The following is a 22500-nucleotide window of genomic DNA, read 5'->3' as shown; positions in this document are numbered from 1 at the left end:
GATAGTTTCACCGCCAGACGAGCACTCGGTTGTTGTGTTGGCGTGACTTGGGCCGGCCACAGCTGGTGGTGAACCACACTCGGGCCGTGGTTGACTCGGGCCGTCCTTCACTCCCATGTCCTGGGTGGCCCTCCTTTTACTGGCCGGTAAAGGCACAGAGTCTTTCTCACGTCTCTTCTTCTCAGAGGACGACGATGACGAACGCCTTGGCGTTCCGTGAGCCTCGTTCTGGTCCGACATCGGTCTGAACAAAAAGAAACAGTACCGTGTCACATAAAAGCCTTTCAAACACACAAGGCGAACAATATATGTCCATGGATCATATATGTTACTTCCACCAAGAAGGGACGGTTCGTCGGAAGGTGAAGGCTTACCAGGCTACGTGGAAAAAGTCGGTGAAAGGTGAAAAACTAACTGGAGCAGGAGAGGTCTGGACTGCGTGGAGGCCAGCTGTGAACTGATGTGGAGCTGGTGGCGTGAGCGTCTCGTTGTCTACCTTGTGACGTCAGTTAAATGGTTGTGAAGTGAAATTAGATTTTCTCTCATATCAAGTTGAATTGGTTTAGCTCTCTCTCTGTCTCTCTCTCTCTCTCACGATTGATTCCAAAGGCCACAAAGATGATTAGCAGAGGTTTTCGTGAGTGTTTCTCCTGACAGTAATGTAGGAATGTTGTTAATTTGTCACTAAAACCATAAAAAACATCCTTAAAAACCTGTGCCACTTTGAATAGAGCCTTTTAAAAGCGTGTTTCTCCCATCAGTCGAGAAATGTAGTTATTTATTTACATTTTATACATAATACACACACACACACACACACACACACACACACACAGGTGGTCTGGCAGGGAAGTGTTATGAGAGATGTACAAACGCATAGCAAGGCAAGGCACACAGCTTTCACACTCACCTCACACTCACTCACAACACTCTTTCAACACCTTAACCTTTGTTGGGGAAGAGAAGCACTTAACCTTACAAATACACTTATTATAAGCTTATCTCTTACATATACCAAGACAAGGCACACAACTTTCACTGTTACTCTCACCCACAACAATCTTTCAATGCGTTAACCCTTGTTGGGGAAAAGAACCACTAAAATATTATCTCCTACAAATATATTTAAACACTCACTCAACATGCAACACCTTAGCCCTTGATGGAGACGAGAAGCACTCCTACCGAACCTTACAAAACCACTAATTAAAATCTTATCTCCTACATATACCAAAACACACAATTTTCACCCTCATTCACTCAGCACGCAACACCTTAGCCCTTGATGGAGACGAGAAGCACTCCTACCCTAATCTTACAAAATCACTCACTAAAATCTTATCTCCTAAATATACCAAAACAAAAACACACAATTTTCACCCTCATTCACTCAGCACGCAACACCTTAGCCCTCGATGGAGACGAGAAGCACTCCTACCGAACCTTACAAAACCACTAATTAAAATCTTATCTCCTAAATATACCAAAACCAAAACACACAATTTTCACCCTCATTCACTCAGCACTCAACACCTCAGCCCTTGATGGAGACGAGAAGCACTCCTACCCAGCCTTACAAAAGCACTCACTACAATCTTATCTCTACTTCATTTACCCATCCATACACCAACCTTGTAACTCCACACAAGACTCAAAGCACCACAGTCACCCACATCTATCTATGCCACAATGACTCTTGAAGCTGGTGGAGCACAGGGTGGACCGAAGGGCATCAGCTCCACACTCTGGGATGCCTGTGGGGGAGTTCATACAAGACCAGTGAGTACCTTTTCTGCATTCAGGCTCCCCTCCACCCTCTTGCACAGTACCTGAGGCCATGAGGGGGTGGTGAGAGGCTAAGAGGGTATGAGGGAGGAGGGAAGGGATGAAATTTGGTGAAAAACAGAGAACACATATGAGCAGGAAAATTGAAGTAGAGAAGAGGGAAAGGAAGAAAAGAGAAGAGATGAAAAGACAAAGAAGGAGAAAAGAGAGAAAACAGAATTATAAACACAATTTTTGACATCACATCTAAAAATCTCTCTCTCTCTTTAGTGCTCCTTAAAAAATTCTCTCTCTCTCTTTAGCTCCTTCAAAAATTCTCTCTCTTTAGGTCCTTCAACAATTCTCTCTCTCTCTTTAGCTCCTTAAAAATTCTCTCTCTCTCTCTCTTTACAGCACTCCTTCAAAAAAATACACTTGCTAAGAAGCTTTCACAAATATCCATGTATCACCTGCTGTCCAGATACTGCTCACCACACCCAATGAACATCAATACAGAACACACTCCAGCACCAGCAAGTCACACACCTCCAGGGATGCCCCACTGATGACATCCAGGAGGTCTTTCACACTGCCCCAGGACTTGGACATCTTGTGGCCGCCACCATCACCCTGGAGGCCATGCAGTAGCACAGTCTGGGGAGGGAGGGTCATATAACACAGGTGATATAACACAGGCAATACTGGTAACAATTAATATCAAGTTGCATAAGAGGAAGGAGAAGTAACAAGCAGGTAGTCAATTCTTTCAATCTATCACCATCTATAAACATTACTAGCCTTCTGAAACCTCCATCTTTTTATCAAACGATTAGTAATGCTAGAGTTTACAGTATTAACAGATATTTTAGTTATATACCAATGAAAATATGGACTAATTACACATCTACAATTAGTTACCGGAGTTTGTGATAATACATAAGACAAAGGAACAAAAACAAGATTAATAACAGAGAACAGAACCAGGAGACCAAGACCCAGACGACCTCACCTCAAAGGAAAGCCTCCTCATCAAGTCGAGTCCCAGCATGACCACCTGAGCCACCCAGAAGAGGATGCCGTGACCAGTCTTCAAGGTCGTTGCGTAGAAGCGAGCAAGGTCAGGCATGGTCTCTCCCCTCCCCTGACCCGGCCAGCCCAGCGAGGCAAAGGGAAACAGGCCAGAGGAGAAACAGGTGTCCAGATCTTCCTCCTGCTGGGTGGACATGGAGGTCAAGTGAGTGCCTGGGGAGGAGGACAGGGTGAAGACGGAAAGTTGCGATTATTAATGTAGCCGTCAAGACTTTTATTCATCTATTGCTACATGAAGTTTATTTTTTTAATGAGGGTTTGCGCACACACACACACACACACACACACACACACACACACACACACACACACACACACACACACTTTCTCTTTATCATCCTCTTCCTTCTCTTCTTTTCTTCTTCTATCTCCTCCTCCTCCTCCTTCTCCTTATATTCAGGTCAGGTCAGGTCATCCAATTAGAATAAAATCAGACAGACAGACAGAAACACACAGACACACACACACACACACACTTGAATGATATAAAATAATGCAGTTTTCCCTCACAGAAATATAGTAGGGTACCCAGAGTAGGTTAATTAAGGTGATACAGACAAGGACTGCACCTCAACTGTAGGGAAAAACTACAATTTGGTACAGCTTTGCCCCAAGGTAATACTGATAATAGGAACACACTAGGAGATACAACACAAAGAAAGTATATCAACTGAAGGAAAAACAATAAAAAAGTAAACATTTCTCTCATATATCAGACCATCCAAACTAACACTAGGTAAACACACACACACACCTTCCTTCTCCACAGCCTTCCGTCTTGCATCCTCCTCCGAGCAGCCGCCACCCACACCTCCTCGCCATCTGCTGCAGTGATGTGGTACACTGGCATTCTGTGGCCCCACCAGAGCTGCTGGGAGACACACCAGTTTGTGATGTTGTCCAGCTAGCTATGCCAAGCCCTCCTGTGCAGCTGTGGCACCAAGTTCAGACAGCCGCTCTGCACAGCCTCGGACGCCTCCTGTGCCAACTCCTTGCACCGAACGAACCTGTGTAGACATGAAAGTAAGCAAGCAAGTGTTTGTGGCTAATTATAATACTCAATATGCCAGTATCATCTTCAGCATCACCATCTGCTCACCACTGGGGCCTCAGCACGGGCTCAGTGACATCCTGCGTCCTGCTGCAGTGAGGCACCGTCATGGGGTGGGCGTGGCACCCTCTGTACAGCCCCAGTGCCGACAGGGCCGACGGCACTGCCCCTCGCGCCTCAAACCTCAGCAAACCCTGTGGGGGGAGTGAAGCCCTGTTATGCTTAATAGTGAGGACAGTAGTGATGATGCAGTTAATAGTTTAAGGCTTAATGAATGGTATTACTGCATCTTATAAACCACCACAGCTCAGTCTTTGTGGTGGTAAACAGTGCAGACAACAGTACTGCTACAGTTCATCATTAGCAAGACTTGACAAATACTATCATAGCTCAAGAACCACAATGAATATTATACACCTTTCACATATCTAAGGCCTATGCTCTGAAACATCTCAGCACCACTATTTCAAAAGGACTCTAGATGAAGCTACATAGGTTTTTAAGAATGTTTTTTAAAGTTCTAGTGACAGATTAACATTTGTATATTATTAACAGGAGAAACACTCTTGAGAACCTGGCTAGGTATCTCTGTGGCCTTGAAAAAATATTCCTGATGAAATAATACAGGTTTTCAAGAATGTTTTAATGGTTCTAGTGATAGATTAACAACATTTCTACATTATTAATCTTGAGAACCCAGCTAGGTATCTCTGTGGCCTTGAAAAATACTCCTGATGAAATAATACAGGTTTTCAAGAATGTTTTAATGGTTCTAGTGATAGATTAACAACATTTCTACATTATTAATCTTGAGAACCCAGCTAGGTATCTCTGTGGCCTTGAAAAAATACTCATCATGAAATAATACGGGTTTTCAAGAATGCTTTAATGGTTCTAGTGATAGATTAACAACATTTCTACATTATTAATCTTGAGAACCCAGCTAGGTATCTCTGTGGCATTGAAAAATACTCGTGATGAAATAATAAAGGTTTTCAAGAATGTTTTAATGGTTCTAGTGATAGATTAACAACATTTCTACATTATTAATCTTGAGAACCCAGCTAGGTATCTCTGTGGCCTTTGCAAATAGTCTTGGAGAAAGTGAAGTCCCTCCTCTATTACCTAATTAAGTCAGTACACCTGTTTAGTTACCCCTTCACCACCTACCTGAGTCTGCCAGTCTGTAAGCGAAGTCATACATCTTTCCGAAGCTGACCGGTTTGCTGTACCCCGGGACTGCGAGCTCCGTGGGTCCTGTCAGGTGCAGGTGGTCCACTTCAATGTCCGAGATGGCCGACTGAAAGCTGCAGCACCAGTTGACGAGAGCCTCCTTGCGGTACACCAGCCCAGCATCGTACAGACAGACAAATGCTTCCGTCACTGCGAGGAAAAGTGTTTTGGTGAAGTTTCTTGTTTGTGCGCACGCGTGTGTGTGTGTGTCAGAGGTTACAAGGACAGGTATGCTTACGGATGTACAGACAGACACACAGGCCAGCCTCTCGCTGCATCCATGGTAAACACAGCTGTCCCAGTCAAGTGAAGCCCCCAGATGCCGCAGTTGGTCGAATATCATTGTTCCTTCCTCCTCTTTCACACTTCACCAATAAACCTGCAAAAAAAGGAAAATTTGTCTTTTAAATATGTAAGTTTGTTGTACCCAGTCTACTGCCCAAGAAAACAGAAAACTGGGTAACTATTTTGACTGCATAGAAAAATTACATACACACATACATACACACACACACACACACACACAGTTTTGTATATTCATGTCTCTCTATCATTCTAGTTTTCTCAAGGCAAGACTCACTTCTGTCTGTCAAGGTCGTGTTTGGTGTTCCCCTGGGCGTCCCACAGGTGCCTCTCCACCACCACCTGTGTTGCTGACCCTGTGTGGTCTGCCCCTGGGATGAACACTGCCTCACCACGCTGCATCTGTGCCTGCATCAGAGAGAGAGAGAGAGAGAGAGAGAGAGAGAGAGAGAGAGAGAGAGAGAGAGAGAGAGAGAGAGAGAGAGAGAGAGAGAGAGAGAGAGAGAGAGAGAGAGAGAGAGAATATTAACATGGGACAGAAGGGGTTATTATTAAGTTAATTTTAATGAGAGAGAGAGAGAGAGAGAGAGAGAGAGAGAGAGAGAGAGAGAGAGAGAGAGAGAGAGAGAGAGAGAGAGAGAGAGAGAGAGAGAGAGAGAGAGAGAGAGAGAATATTAACATGGGACAGAAGGGGTTATTATTAAGTTAATTTTAATGTGAGAGAGAGAGAGAGAGAGAGAGAGAGAGAGAGAGAGAGAGAGAGAGAGAGAGAGAGAGAGAGAGAGAGAGAGAGAGAGAGAGAGAGAGAGAGAGAGAGAGAGAGAGAGAGAGAGAGAGAGAGAGAGAGAGAGAGAGAGAGAGAGAGAGAGAGAGAGAGAGAGAGAGAGAGAGAGAGAGAGAGAGAGAGAGAGAGAGAGAGAGAGAGAGAGAGAGAGAGAGAGAGAGAGAGAGAGAGAGAGAGAGAGAGAGAGAGAGAGAGAGAGAGAGAGAGAGAGAGAGAGAGAGAGAGAGAGAGAGAGAGAGAGAGAGAGAGAGAGAGAGAGAGAGATGGTTATGTTAGGTAAGTAATTAGTTACATAGATTGAGATAGATAGATCGATAAATGGTTAAACAGAAAGTTAAATAAACAGAGAGAGAGAGAGAGAGAGAGAGAGAGAGAGAGAGAGAGAGAGAGAGAGAGAGAGAGAGAGAGAGAGAGAGAGAGAGAGAGAGAGAGAGAGACTTAACCTAACTTAACCTAACTGAATTAATATAAACCTAACCTGATGGAAACAAATAAATGAAAATAAAAAGCTGCAGCCGGCCTCACCTTTATTGACAGGCGCCTTTTTTATGTTCATACACATTTCCCTGGTGGCACACGCTGCTAGCCGCCCCCTGGCCACGCCCCTCGCCACCTCACTCATGTACAGATCCATTGCCCCTTTAAAAAGCAACAAATTCACCCGTATATATAGTCTGACTCTGCGTTTGTTTACATTTCTCTGGGTCTCTGTCTGGGCTCAGGCCTGCAGGATGGGAGAATGATAGAAAACGAGAGATTTTCAGGCAAGACTAGTATAAGTTGAGGCTCTATTATAAAATACCGTGATACAATATTACTATTACTAATAATAATAATAATCATAATAATAATAATAATAGTAATAATAATAATAATAATAGTAATAATAATAATGAAAAACACACAATGCACATGATCGCAAGACCACTCCTGCACACACACACACACACACATACACACTGAACATTACCTATTCACTTGAGCACATACTTGGTCATCGTCTGAGTTTTGTAGATCATGATTGACAGAGACAGAGACAGAGAGACAGAGAGAGAGAGAGAGAGAGAGAGAGAGAGAGAGAGAGAGAGAGAGAGAGAGAGAGAGAGTACTAGTCATCTCTATCATTGAACATAAATTCCTAATATATGTAAAGGTTTGTGTATACTAACCTTACTTAATGTGTATAGATTTCTGAGCATATACCAGCATCTCTTATGAGTTTATGTGTGTATATCAGATTTAGCAAGTGTATGGATGCGTCTCTAAGTGTATCCCAGTATTTGTATACAAGTTTGTGTGTGTATACCAGACTTAGTAAGCGTGTGTGTGTTTCTAAGAATATACAACCAATAGCAAGTGTTTGTATATGTCTCTAAGTGTATACCTGTCTTAACTGTCTGTTTGTGCGTGTATACCAGCATTACATAGTGTTTGTAATGGTTGGTGTGTATACTAGTCCTTTTTAATTGTTACCAACTATCCCAGCCCCTCCAGACCCACCTGAGGCATACAGCGTCACCCCAGAGTACAGCCCCAGGTTGGTCTGGCTAGCCCCGATGACGATGAAAGCAGGAACCATCATTATCACCTGCTGTGATTGATGATGATGGCTTCTACACACACACACACACACAACCTCAGACAGCAATTCCTGGAAGAAGAGATGACAGAACAGCATGCCAGCCACAGCAAGAGCGAGTGCGTGAACAGCCACGGCCACCAACCAGTCAGTACTTCCCTAGCAGAAGAACGTGGCCCCCAGAGTCGACCAAGTGGTGAAGTCTGTGCTCAATATCCTTTATCATGACTCTCTCTCTCTCTCTCTCTCTCTCTCTCTCTCTCTCTCTCTCTCTCTCTCTCTCTCTCTCTCTCTCTCTCTCATCCACCATTAGCCAGTCTCCCTCTCCCTCTCTCACCATTGGTCAGTGGCCTGTACAGCAGACACCCAGTTGTCATGGTGAAGGGATTTTCTCCAAGTACTGTACCTCCATCACTCCCTCCAGGCTCCTCCCACTTTCCTCCAGTCACTATGTAAGCTTGATGATCAGCAGCTGTCCCTCTATACCACAAGCTTCACTCTGGGCAGCTCTCTGGAGGCCTCCGAACCTGTGGGTGTAAGGTTAGGTTAGGTTAAGTTAGGTTAAGTTAGGTTAGGCTAGGTTAGGTTAGGTTGGTTAGGTTAGGCCTGTGGATGGTGTGTGGAGGAGGACAGGACAAGGAGACCAGTGGGAAGGCTGTGGAAGGCCTGTGAATTTCAAGGTAATGCAACACCTCACACCAACAACACCAGAACAATGCCTCACCTAGCCACCTGCAGCCACATCACAGTCTCTCCCCCTCGTAGGTAATGGCAGCAGTGGTGGTGGTGGTGGTGGTGGTGTTGCAAGGAGGAGGCAAGGCACCCATGACTGGAAAAGGAGAGGTGAGTGCCTTGAGGCTGCAGGACGGGGTGTGCAGCTGTGTGGGAGACAAGAGGGTGGGTGAGAGGGAGTGGGCACATGGGAGAGAGTGAGTGTGTTCTATGGCAAGTTCTATATAGGATTTCAAGGGTGTTTTTGTATATGATAGGGAAAATATTAATACATACATACATACATACATACATACATACATTTTCATCTCCCAAGCACCCCTCTTCTCTCCTCCTCTTCCCTCTTCCCCTGTTTCATGCAAATAGGTCAACACACACACACATTCATAGAGGGATAGATATTAGCACAGCATGATTTAAACCACTAATATAACTATCAAACACACACACACACACACACACACACACACACACTTCTCCACAAATCTGAAGGCACTGTGGTTTCCAAGCCCTTAAAGTGAAAGAGTGTTGAGGGCATAATATTGCACCACTGCCAGCATGAACTTGTCACTAAAGCTGTCATGCGCCTCACACGCCTCCTGTCACCCGCTCATGCCAGCTGCCAATGCAGAACGCACCCTCCAGCACTCAATGTTTGGGACGATAGTTCTTTGTTAATGGAAGATAATTAGATTTTCTCTCATATCAAGTTGAATTGGTTTAGCTGACACTCTCTCTCTCTCTCTCTCTCTCTCTCTCTCTCTCTCTCTCTCTCTCTCTCTCTCTCTCTCTCTCTCTCTCTCTCTCTCTCTCTCTCTTTCACGATTGATTCCAAAGGCCACAAAGATGATTAGCAGAGGTTTTCGTGAGTGTTTCTCCTGTTAGTTATGTAGGAATGTTGTTAATTTGTCACTAAAACCATGAAAAACATCCTTAAAAACCTGTGCCACTTCAAATAGAGCCTTTTTAAAGCGTGTTTCTCCCATCAGTAGAGTAGAAATGTAGTTATTTATTTATATTTTATATATAACACACACACACACACACACACACACACACACACACACAGGTGGTCTGGCAGGGAAGTGTTATGAGAGATGTACAAACGCATAGCAAGGCAAGGCACACAGCTTTCACACCCACCTCACACTCACTCACAACACTCTTTCAACACCTTAACCTTTGTTGGGGAAGAGAAGCACTACTGCCTTAACCTTACAAATACACTTATTATAGCTTATCTCTTACATATACGAAGATAAAGCACACAAATTTCACCGTTACTCTCACCCACAACAATCTTTCAATGCGTTAATCCTTGTTGGGAAAGAGAACCACTAAAATATTATCTCCTACAAATATATTTAAACACTCACTCAACACTCAACACCTTAGCCCTTGATGGAGATGAGAAGCACTCCTATCCTAACCTTACAAGAGCACTCACTAAAATCTTATCTCCTACATATACCAAAACAAAAACACAATTTTCAGCCTCACTCACTCAACACACAACACCTTAGCCCTTGATTGAGATGAGAAGCACTCCTACCCTAACTTTACAAGAGCACTCATTAAAATCTTATCTCCTACATATACCAAAACACACAATTTTCACCCTCACTCAATCAACACTCAACACCTTAGCCCTTGACGGAGACGAGAAGCACTCCTACCCTAATCTTACAAGAGCACTCACCAAAATCTTATCTCTACTCCATTCATTGATCCATACACCAACCCAGTTACCCCACACAAGACTCAATGCACCACAAAGTTATACACATTCATCTATCTATGCCACACTGACTATTGAAGTTGGTGGAGCACAGGGTGAACCAAAGGGCATCAGCTCCACACTCTGGGATGCCTGTGGGGAAGTTCCTCCCTGATACCAGTGAGTACCTCTTCTGTATTCAGGCTCCCCTCCATCCTCTCACACAGTACCTGAGGGCATGAGGGGGTGGTGAGAGGACAAGAGGCTACGAGGGAAGGGATGAAATGTGGTGAAAAAACAGAAGAGAAAACAGATGAGCAGGAAAATGGAAGCAGAGAAGAGGAAAAGGAAGAAAAGAGAAGAGATGAAAAGACAAAGAAAGGGAGAAAAGAGAGAAAACAGAATTATAAACACAATTTTTGCCATCGCATCTAAAAATCTCTCTCTCTCTCTCTCTCTCTCTCTCTCTCCTCTCTCTCTCTCTCCTCTCCTCTCTCTCTCTCTCTCTACAGCGCTCCTTCAAAAAAATACACTTGCTAAGAAGCTTTCACAAATATTCATGTATCAACTGCTGTCCAGATACTGCTCACCACACCCAATGAACATCAATACAGAACACACTCCAGCACCAGCAAGTCACGCACCTCCAGGGACGCCCCACTGATCACATCCAGGGGGTTTATCACATTGCCCCAGGACTTGGATGTCTTGTGGCCGCCACCATCACACAGGAGGCCATGCAGCAGCACAGTCTGGGGAGGGAGGGTGATATAACATAGGTGATATAACACAGGCAATACTGGTAACAATTAATATCAAACTACGTAAGAGGAAGGAGAGGTAACACACAGGTAGTCAGTTCTTTCAATCTATCAGCATCTATAAACATTACTAGCCTTCTGAAATCTCCATCTTTTTATCAAACAATTAGTAATGCTAGAGTTTACAGTATTAACAGATATTTTAGTTATATATCAATGAAAATATGGACTAATTACACACCTACAATTAGTTACCTGAGTTTCTGATAACACATAAGACAAAGGAACAAAAACAAGATCAATAACAGAGAACAGGACCACAAAGAATGCATATCAACTGAAGGAAAAACAATAAAAAGTAAACATTTCTGCCATATATCAGACCATCCAAACTAACACTAGGTAAACACACGTACCTTCCTTCTGCACAGCCTTCCGCCTTGCATCTTCCTCCGAGCAGCTGCCACCCACACCTCCCGGCCGTCTGCTGCAGTGATGTGGTACACTGGCATTCTGTGGCCCCACCAGAGTTGCTGGGAGACACACCAGTCTGTGATGTTGTCCAGCCAGCTATGCCATGCCCTCCTGTGCAGCTGTGGCACCAGGTTCAGACGGCCGCTCTGCACAGCCTCAGACGCCTCTTGTGCCAACTCCTTGCACCAAACGAACCTGTGTAGACATGAAAGTAAGCAAGCAAGAGAGAGAGAGAGAGAGAGAGAGAGAGAGAGAGAGAGAGAGAGAGAGAGAGAGAGAGAGAGAGAGAGAGAGAGAGAGAGAGAGAGAGAGAGAGACTTAACCTAACTTAACCTAACCTAACTGAATTAATACAAACCTAACCTGATGGAAACAAATAAATGAAAATAAAAAGCTGCAGCCGGCCTCACCTTTCTTGACAGGCGCCTTTTTTTATGTTCATACACATTTCCCTGGTGGCACACGCTGCTAGCCGCCCCCTGGCCACGCCCCTCGCCACCTCACTCATGTACAGATCCATTGCCCCTCTAAAAAGCAACAAATTCACCCGTATATCAAGTCTGACTCTGCGTTTGTTTACATTTCTCTGGGTCTCTGTCTGGGCTCAGGCCTGCAGGATGGGAGAATGATAGAAAACGAGAGATTTTCAGGCAAGACTAGTATAAGTTGAGGCTCTATTATAAAATACCGTGATACAATATTACTATTACTACTACTACTACTAATAATAATAATAATAATAACAATAATAGTAATAATAATAATAATAATAATAATAATAATAGTAATAATAATAATAGTAATAATAATAATGAAAAACACACAATGCACATGATCGCAAGACCACTCCTGCACACACACATACACACTGAACATTACTTGAGCACTTACTTGGTCATCGTTTGAGTTTTGTAGATCGTGATTGAGGGTGATGCAACCACCCTCAATTATTCTCACTGTGTTCTCCAAATACTGGTTGCAAGATGTAGCAGTGACTGATGAGGATCTAAAACTATAATTATGTCATACGATAAGAAAAATTTAGGACACACACACACACTATCAGTCAAATAGCCTTTGAATCAGGAGTGCTTATACCTCATGTCTTAATATCGCTCTTTTTCCTAACAGTATACTGAGGTCGACAAACTGAAAGGCTTTGGAAGTGTCAACAAAGACTGATTTCCCTAATTAATTGCTTGGTATGTCAGTTACTTTGAATCGTCTTTTTGCCTGGTATATTTTGGACTCTAATTATTAATGCATCTGCTAGTCCATCATCACATTGTATCCAGCCACTTTGAAGCTTTCCTTAACTAAAAACATCACTCCTTTCTTGTTTGATCTTTTTCATAAGTTGTATCTATTTTGTTCAATGTTCTCTACTTGTAACTCATCACAATTTTATTTCTGTAAGGTGAATTATATCCAGACTCATCAGGATAAACATTTGGCTTAATCCCAAGATGAGGCTATTAATATTATTCTGCATCACACTCCATAGGGCTTCTTTCTCCTTCACTGTTTTCCAGCCCTCCCTCATGTTCAGGTACCACTTCCTCACTTTCTTGTCCAAAACTCTCCACTACAATATCTCCTGCTATTGTTCTTACCCTCATCTATTGCCTCTACATCCTCAGTTAGTTAACTCTTCCCTCTCCTCTTCAGTGAGTTAATATCTGTTAGCTCATCCTTAGCCAGCCTCCAGACAACTGCCAGAGTATCTTTCTGTGATTTAAATTAGATTCTTAACGGTCTGTGCCATTTACCTATGAATTTCCCTACCCTGTGATGAGATGGGTGTGTGGGTGATGGGATGTGTGAGTGACTGGGTGAGTGGGTGATGGGATGGGTGACAGTGAGCAGACTGGATGTGTGACTGACAGACTGACTGGATGGATGGTCAAGTTGCACAGATTGGATGAACAGACACACTCACTAACCTAAAGTGAAAAATAAATAAATAAAATATATATTACACAGTCCTTCACGCATAGTCTCTCTCTCTCTCTCTCTCTCTCTCTCTCTCTCTGTGGCTCCTGGTCCCCCCTTTTTTTCAAGCAAGGTATTATTCGCTCACAGGCGAGGGTGTCATGAGGCGCCACCTCACTCATTGTCGCCAGGTTGAGAGGTTGTGCAGAAATGTACTAAACCAGTGCATAAGGGAACGAATATATCCAAAATTCATACCCTCTTCAGTAATAATTAAACCAAAAAATAGTGAAAAATAAACCAAAACATATAAGAGTAAAGACTAAATAAAAAACAAGAGAAAAACACATAAGAATAAATAAAAAGCAGCCAAAAAATGTAATAAAAGTCAATTCCTTAAAAGAACCATTTCAAACAAAAAACTCAAATATATGTAAACCAAAACGCAAAAACAATTACGTAAACCCAAAACATTATATGTACGTAAACCCAAGAAATTGTATATACGCAAATGGAAAAAAATACGCACCTCCGCAAACCAAAAAAAAATATCCGTAAATCCTAAACCAAAAAAATCCGTAAAAGAAAAAAAAATCCGTAAAAGCAAAATACGTAAAACCAAAAAAAAAAATACGTAAACCAAAAAAATACGTAAAATAAAAAATATACGTAAAACCCCAAAAAGGGGAACCAATATCCAAAATTCATACCCTCTTCAGTAATAATTAAACCAAAAAATAGTGAAAAATAAACCAAAACATATAAGAGTGAAGACTAAATAAAAAACAAGAGAAAAACACATAAGAATAAATAAAAAGCAACCAAAAAATTTAATAAGTCAATTCCTTAAAAGAACCATTTCAAACAAAAAACCAAAACGCAAAAACAATTACGTAAACCCAAAACATTATATGTACGTAAACCCAAGAAATTGTATATACGCAAATGGAAAAAAATACGCACATCCGCAAACCAAAAAAAAATATCCGTAAATCCTAAACCAAAAAAATCCGTAAAAGAAAAAAATCTGTAAAAGCAAAATACGTAAAACCAAAAAAAAAAATACGTAAACCAAAAAAATACGTAAAATAAAAAATATACGTAAAACCCCAAAAAAATCCGTGGAAGTAAAAAAAATCGTAAAATCGTAAAACTAAAATAACCATAAAACCCAAAAAAATATTCATAAAACCAAAAAAATATCCGTAAAGATAAGAAAAAATATTCGTGAATCCAAAAAAATTGTAAAATCATAAAACTAAAACAAATAATCGTAACCAAAAAAAATATTCATAAATCCAAAAAAATATCCGTAAAGATAAAAAAATATACGTGAATCCAAAAAAATTGTAAAATTGTAAAATTAAAATAATCGTAATAATAATAATAATAATAATAATAATAATAGTAATAATAATAATAATAATAATAATAATAATAAAAATCGTAAAACTAAAAAATTCATAAAACCAAAAAATATAAATAAATAAAACCAAAATATTCGTAAATCCCTAAAATACTTGTAAAATTATAAAACAAAAATATTCACAGAACCAAGAAAATATTCACAAAACCAAAAGAAATATTTAAAAAATGATAAAATACATATACTTGTAAAAGCAAGCCACCAAAAAAAAAAAAAAAACATAGGACACCAAAAGTACAATAATGACACCAAAAGTACATTTGTAATACTAAAAATACACAGCTGATACCAAAAAATAAACAAACATTCATAAAACCAAACAAATACATACAAATAAAAAATAAAAACTTTGAAAGACCCCAGATAATAAAACTAGAATGGGTATTGATGCGGAGAAAAAAGTGTGAAATACTGGTAAAAACAGACAAAACCACACGCCACAAACACTGACCACAGCAACGAATGAATAAACATGAATATCAAGTTAACGTAAATATAACTAAATTTAGTACAAAAAGAGAAAATAATTACCGTAATGGAAGCTTCCTGACGGTCACTCCCACCACGGCCCCACGAGGGAACGACCGGGCCTGCCGCTGTCCACCCAGGTCCCCCGCCAGAACTAAAGAAAGGGGAAGGAACTGGGCACACAAGGTGCATTAGACATGCATGGCCTAGCAGGTAAAATAGCTAAATATATAAAAATCCTAAGTCAGAATACAGATCGCTAGGACTTACAGATGTACACACATGGCATACACCTGTGCATCCTAGAAAGCTGCAAGAGCTGACAATACATAGCTAAATCCTGAGTTAAAAACTGTCACAACATGCAGATGTACACTCCAGGCATACACCTGCACATCACAACAGCTGCAAAAGCTAAATATATAATATCAATCCTAGACTGTATATATAACATATATATTACATATATTAAAAAAATATACATATATATAGGTATATATATACTGATATATTTATAAAAAGCTAAATATATCAATCAATCAATCCTAGAAAATGTATATATAACATATATATTACATATATTAAAAAAATATACATATATATAGGTATATATATACTCTGATATATTTATAAAAGCTAAATATATCAATCCTAGACAATGTATATTTAACATATATTATGTATATTGAAAAAATATACATATATATAGGTATATAATATACACAAATTATTTAATCATCTAATGCAAAGTCTATATATATATAAACATGATATATATATATACACAAGTTATATAATCCCACTAAAGCAAAAATGTATACATATATAAGTATTATAAATAATACATATATATACATACACATACATTTATTAATAATTATCTAACCCCCCGCCGGCAGGGTTGCCAACCCGACCGGCCCGCTGCCGCTGGAACATCTTCTTTCTGGGAGAGAAAAGGGAGAAAAAAGGGCGCACTCTAGGTGCATTATACATCCTGACATAAATGTAGCTAAGACATACATGAAATGAAATAAATATATATATATCAATAATCCTATCCTAAACCAAGCCGATCGGCTGACCAGGCCGACCGGCTTACCTGTTGCTGCTACTACTGCAATCGCGCCTTCGCTGCCATCGCGCCTTCCCTCCATCTCCCCTCGCGCCTGCCACACACTAGCTAGGAAAGGGAAGAAAGGCGCGCACAGCGGCGCTACATGCCTAACGGGTTAAGGTAGCTAAGACATAAATAAATAATTGATACACACATCAGATATACGTCTTAAGGACGTATATCAAAATATATGCATCAAAAAAAATATATGGATCACTATATATATGCATATATCCGGAAATATATACATATACATTACGCGATCCTACCAAAAAAAAAATCATACCTGCCAGTCGGATGGCTAGTCCGACTGGCATACCGGCGGCGACATCTTCTTCTTCTGCAACCAGGAACCCGGAACATCTTCTTTCTGGGAGAGAAAAGGGAAAAAAGTGCACCCGAAGGTGCATTATACATCCTAACAAGCATGTAGCTAAGACATATATATATATATATATAAAAAAAAAATATATATATCACACCTAACCTAAACCTGACCGGTCGAGTGGTCAACTCGACCGGTGTACCTTATACCTGTGGCTCCCGCGTTGCCGCAGCAAGTGGAAACAGACAGCAGACCACAGCCGTCCTCCCATGGCAGCCTGGAAGAAAAGGACCCGTTGAGAAAACATGGCTATGCGTCCATTGCCTATAAAGAAAAGGCTGCCATCAGTCTGAGTAACAGAAGACAACCTTGCCTATCCTGACCAGATGGCCTCACCGACAACACCACCATGCAAACAAAATGACCATCAAGGCAACAATTCACACCAAAAAAAAAACCCTGGCAACAATAACTGCCAGAGGGCGAACCTCCCGCGTCAGAGGAAGCATTACAACAACAACAGTTAAAACACAAACAAACATTTATTTCATTGTCTGCTGTTTCTTCATAGATACATTTACATTAAAGAGACCTAGATGACTGAAGCAGAAGTCTTCACTCTTGGCTGAGGGTGAAATGTTCCTCTTCTCTCTTGTGGACACCTGTGGGAACCATTACCAAACAAAACAAAGCAGTATTAAGCCAAACACCAAAAAAAAAATATATGTAGAAGTCTTCATTCTTGACTGAGGGTGAAATGTTCCTCTTCTCTCTTGCGGACACCTGTGAGAACCCTTACCAAGCAAAACAAAGCAGTATTAAGCCACCCAAAAAAAAAAAAAAAAAAAATTAACAAAACCGCGAAATATAACATCAATAAACTTAATATATAAATAAAACATGTAATTTATCAATAAATTTGCAAAAAAAATTATTTTCCCTCCCACCAATAAAATAATTAAATAAATCAAATAAGCTGTAAAAGAAAAATAATAAATATTTATGTTAGTATATTTGTTATTATGTTAGTATATTTGTTAGAGCCAGTAGTAGAAAATTACCACCACCACCACCACCACCACCACCACCACCCTAACTACATTCATTGTTTCTATAATGCCCTGTATATTGATAAAGTACTACTACTACTACTACTATTACTACTACTACTACCACCACCACCACTATAGAATCTTCTGTGGTCTTGTATATTTCTTGCATTCCAAACACACTTCTGAAAAGAGAACACACACACACACACACCACACACACAAATAAAATAATATAATAAGAATATAATAATCTAGCACTCTTAATAATAATTATCTATCTTAATCTCACTCTTAATCTCACTCTTACTAATAATTATCTATCTCTGTATATATCTATCTAACTAACACTCTTAATAATAATTATCTATCTATCTTAATCTCACTCTTACTAATAATTATCTATCTCTGTATCTATCTATCTCTTTATCTCTTTACTTTGCCGGTAACCAAGATTATTTGCAGCACATTCCAGGATGGTGTGGGCCTGTTTCTGCTCCGTCATCTTTCTTCACTGTTCCTCACCATCACCTTCCTTCCAAGGTATCTGCAAATAACAGGGAAAATTAGAAGAGTTGGTCATATTTCCTCCACCCACCCTGCCCTTCCTTATATATATATATATATATATATATATATATATATATATATATATATATATATATATATATATATATATATATATATATATATATATATATAATTTTTATATTTTTTTTATGTAGGAGTGACACTGGCCAAGGGCAACAAAAATCTAAGAAAAAAAAAAGCCTACTGAAATGCCAGTCCCATAAAAGGGTCAAAGCAGTGGTCAAAAATTGGTGGATAAGTGTTTTGAAACCTCCCTCTTGAAAGAATTAAAGTTGTAGGAAGGTAGAAATACAGAAGCAGGCAGGGAGTTCCAGAGTTTACCAGAGAAAGGGATGAATAACTGAGAATACTGGTTAACTCTTGCATTAGAGAGGTGGACAGAATAGGGGTGAGAGAAAGAAGAAAGTCTTGTGCAGCGAGGCTGCGGAAGGAGGGGAGGCATGCAGTTAGCAAGATCAGAAGAGCAGTTAGCATGAAAATAGCGGTAGAAGACAGCTAGATATGCAACATTGCAGCGGTGATAGAGAGGCTGAAGACAGTCAGTTAGAGGAGAGGAGTTGATGAGACGAAAAGCTTTTGATTCCACCCTGTCTAGAAGAGCAGTATGAGTGGAATCCCCCCAGACATGTGAAGCATACTCCATATAAGGCCCTTGTACAGAGTTAGCAGCTGGGGGGGTGAGAAAAACTGGCAGAGACATCTCAAAACACCTAACTTCATAGAAGCAGTTTTAGCTAGAGATGAGATGTGAAGTTTCCAGTTCAGATTATAAGTAAAGGACAGAGCGAGGATGTTCAGTGTAGAAGAGGGGGACAGTTGAGCGTCATTGAAGAGGGGATAGTTGTCTGGAAGTTTGTGTCGAGTTGATAGATGGAGGAATTGAGTTTTTGAGGCATTGAACAATACCAAGTTTGCTCTGTCCCAATCAGAAATTTTAGAAAGATCAGAAGTCAGGCGTTCTGTGGCTTCCCTGCGTGATATGTTTACCTCCTTAAGGGTTGGACATCTATGAAAAGACGTGGAAAAGTGCAGGGTGGTATCATCAGCGTAGGAGTGGATAGGACAAGAAGTTTGGTTTAGAAGATCATTAATGAATAATAAGAAGAGAGTGGGTGACAGGACAGAACCCTGAGGAACACCACTGTTAATATATTTAGGAGAAGAACAAGGACCGTCTACCACAGTAGCAATATCACGGTCACAAAGGAAACTTAAGATGAAGTTACAGAGAGAAGGATAGAAACCGTAGGAGGGTAGTTTGGAAATCAAAGCTTTGTGCCAGACTCTATCAAAAGCTTTTGATATGTCCAAGGCAACAGCAAAATGGGTTCAATTTTAATAGTAATGTCGAGGCAATATATAAAAAAGTTAATTCTAGAATGCATTTCATGAGGAAACTTAAGAAACTTAAGATTAACACTAAAATTATGCAGTTATTCTATACAGCAGTAGTGCAGTCAGTCATTTCATTTTCCATCACATGTTGGTATGGTAATTGTAGCTCTGATTCTAAAAATAAACTAACCCGATTAATCAAAAACTGTGCAAAATTAGGCGTAAAAAATATCAATTCATTGATGGATATATACAGAAAGTTCTCTCCACAAAGATGCGAAGTAATTATCAATGAGGTAACACATCCACTGAATGGCCATTACCAAAAGTTACCCTAAGGGAAAAGGCTGAGATCATCAAAATGTAAAACAGCCCGATTGTGTAAGTCCTTTGTGCCGGCAAGTATCACAATTTTAAATAATGGCCCTCTCAACATATCATAGCTAACTATACTAAGACTTGGGAACCAGTTACCAGTTATCTTTTTATGTACCAGTTATCTTTTTATGTTTTAATCGTGTGAGTATGAATATTTTAGATTAATAAGACCTGTTAGTTTTAGACCTTGTATGAAAGATTCAATCTTTTATCAAAACACACAAGACAAATTTCATGTATGTTACGTGACCAATAAATAAATATTATTATTATTAAAAGTTTCAGCAAAATCTCTAAAAGAGGATGACCAAGACTCAAACTTTTAATAATAATAACAAACTTTTAATAATAATAAAACAAACTTTTAATAAATAATAATAATAATCATAATATTTATTTATTGGTCACGTAACTTACATGAAATTTGTCTTGTGTGTTTTCATAAAAGATTGAATCATTCATATATATATATATATATATATATATATATATATATATATATAATATATATATATATATATATATATATATATATATATATATATATATATATATATATATATATATATATATATATATATATATATATATATATATATATATATATATATATATATATATATATATATATATATATATATATATATATATATATATATATATATATATATATATATATATATATATATATATATATATATATATATATATATATATATATATATATATATATATATATATATATATATATATATATATATATATATATATATATATATATATATATATATATATATATATATATATATATATATATATATATATATATATATATATATATATATATATATATATATATATATAAGCCTTCCATCAGCAGAATCTCATGCACTTTATATTTCTGCCCAGAACCATGCCAAGTCAGTTCTCCAACCAGCCAAAAACTCCTTCATTAACAGAAAGTGTCAAAATCTTTCAAGATCTAACTCCCCTCGTGACTTCTGGCATCTAGCCAAAAAATATCTCCAATAACTTTCCTTCTTCTTCTTCCCCTCCTTTATTTCAACCAGAAGGCACCAATGCCATCACATCTATTTCTAAGGCTTATGGACCTGATGGGGTCCCTCCTATTGTTCTCCGAAACTGTGCCTCCGTGCTTGCACCTTGCCTAGTCAAACACTTTCAGCTCTCTGTCAACATCTACCTTACCTTCTTGCTGGAAGTTTGCCTACATTCAACCTGTTCCTAAAAAGGGTGACCGTTCTAATCCCTCAAACTACCGTCCTATTGCTTTAATTTCCTGCCTATCTAGAGTTTTTGAATCTATCCTCAACAGGAAGATTGTTAAACATCTATCACTTCACAACCTTCTATCTGATCGCCAGTATGGGTTCCGTCAAGGCCACTCTACTGGTGATCTTCTGGCTTTCCTTACTGAGTCTTGGTCATCCTCTTTTAGAGATTTGGGTGAAACTTTTGCTGTTGCCTTGGACATAATAAAAGCTTTTGATCTTTTGATAGAGTCTGGCACAAAGCTTTCATTTCCAAACTACCCTCCCACGGTTTCTATCCTTCTCTCTGTAACTTCATCTCAAGTTTCCTTTCTGACCGTTCTATTGCTGCTGTGGTAGACGGTCACTGTTCTTCTAAATCTATTAACAGTGGTGTTCCTCAGGGTTCTGTCCTGTCACCCACTTTCTTCTTATTATTCATCAATGACCTTCTAAACCAAACTTCTTGTCCTATCCACTCCTACGCTGATGACACCACCCTGCACTTTTCCGCATCTTTTCATAGACGTCCAACCCTTCAGGAGGTAAACATTTCATGAAGGAAAGCCACAGGATGCCTGACTTCTGATCTTTCTAAAATTTCTGATTGGGGCAGAGCAAACTTGGTATTGTTTAATGCCTCAAAAACTCAATTCTCCATCTATCAACTCAACACAACCTTCCAGACAACTATCCCCTCTTCTTCAATGACACTCAACTGTCCCCCTCTTCCACACTGAACATCCTCGGTCTGTCCTTTACTTATAATCTGAACTGGAAACTTCACATCTCATCTCTAGCTAAAACAGCTTCTATGAAGTTAGGCATTCTGAGATATCTCTGCCAGTTTTTCTCACCCCCCCCAGCTGCTAACTCTGTACAAGGGCCTTTTTTTTTAAGTAGGAGTGACACTGGCAAAGGGCAACAAAAATCCAATAAAAAAAATGCCCACTGAAATGTCAGTCCCATAAAAGGATCAAAGCAGTGGTCAAAAATTGATGAATAAGTGTCTTGAAACCTCCCTCTTGAAGGAATTCAAGTCATAGGAAGGTGGAAATACAGAAGCAGGCAGGGAGTTCCAGAGTTTACCAGAGAAAGGGATGAATGATTGAGAATACTGGTTA

General features: G+C 39.5%; 2 protein-coding genes across 14 annotated transcripts in view; both read right to left on the bottom strand.

Moving 5' to 3' along the window:
- LOC135108993 (uncharacterized) overlaps nucleotides 1–6889 on the bottom strand; it is a 9122-nt gene extending 2233 nt beyond the window's left edge. The window contains exons 1-10 of one of the 9 annotated variants that reach the window (XM_064020286.1): nucleotides 6750–6889; nucleotides 5718–5848; nucleotides 5376–5516; nucleotides 5075–5287; nucleotides 3953–4098; nucleotides 3608–3860; nucleotides 2774–2977; nucleotides 2311–2418; nucleotides 1632–1754; nucleotides 1–244 (exon numbers count right to left, since the gene is read on the bottom strand). The exon at nucleotides 1–244 is cut by the window's left edge and continues 2233 nt beyond it. In XM_064020286.1, coding sequence (XP_063876356.1) covers nucleotides 1680–1754; nucleotides 2311–2418; nucleotides 2774–2977; nucleotides 3608–3703 — 483 coding nt within the window. In that variant the 5' untranslated portion in view covers nucleotides 3704–3860; nucleotides 3953–4098; nucleotides 5075–5287; ... (1 more) ...; nucleotides 5718–5848; nucleotides 6750–6889 and the 3' untranslated portion in view covers nucleotides 1–244; nucleotides 1632–1679. The other 8 variants (XM_064020201.1, XM_064020625.1, XM_064020545.1 and 5 more) reach the window with 8 other exon arrangements.
- Nucleotides 6890–7747: 858 nt separating this feature from the next.
- LOC135109340 (uncharacterized) lies at nucleotides 7748–13507 on the bottom strand. 5 transcript variants are annotated; one of them, XR_010272679.1, is made up of 8 exons: nucleotides 12379–13505; nucleotides 11898–12014; nucleotides 11430–11682; nucleotides 10897–11004; nucleotides 10346–10482; nucleotides 8528–8681; nucleotides 8141–8330; nucleotides 7748–7875 (listed from the first exon to the last, which is right to left on the bottom strand). XR_010272679.1 is itself a non-coding variant. In XM_064020818.1 (5 exons), exons 1-5 carry the CDS (start codon nucleotides 12384–12386, stop codon nucleotides 10384–10386), a joined length of 585 nt encoding a protein of 194 aa, XP_063876888.1. In that variant the 5' UTR covers nucleotides 12387–13507; the 3' UTR covers nucleotides 9255–10383. The 5 variants fall into 5 exon arrangements, 1 of the variants encoding a protein (XP_063876888.1); XR_010272705.1 differs by lacking the exon at nucleotides 7748–7875 and having other exon boundaries at nucleotides 8031–8330; nucleotides 8528–8632; nucleotides 12379–13507; XR_010272676.1 differs by lacking the exon at nucleotides 7748–7875 and having other exon boundaries at nucleotides 8031–8330.
- Between the last annotated feature and the right edge of the window lie 8993 nt (nucleotides 13508–22500).

Source organism: Scylla paramamosain, chromosome 1 (assembly GCF_035594125.1).
Source record: "Scylla paramamosain isolate STU-SP2022 chromosome 1, ASM3559412v1, whole genome shotgun sequence".
In the NCBI taxonomy this organism is placed as follows: domain Eukaryota; kingdom Metazoa; phylum Arthropoda; class Malacostraca; order Decapoda; family Portunidae; genus Scylla; species Scylla paramamosain.
Note: the sequence above shows the minus strand (reverse complement) of the source record. Positions and strands in the feature narration are given on the sequence as shown.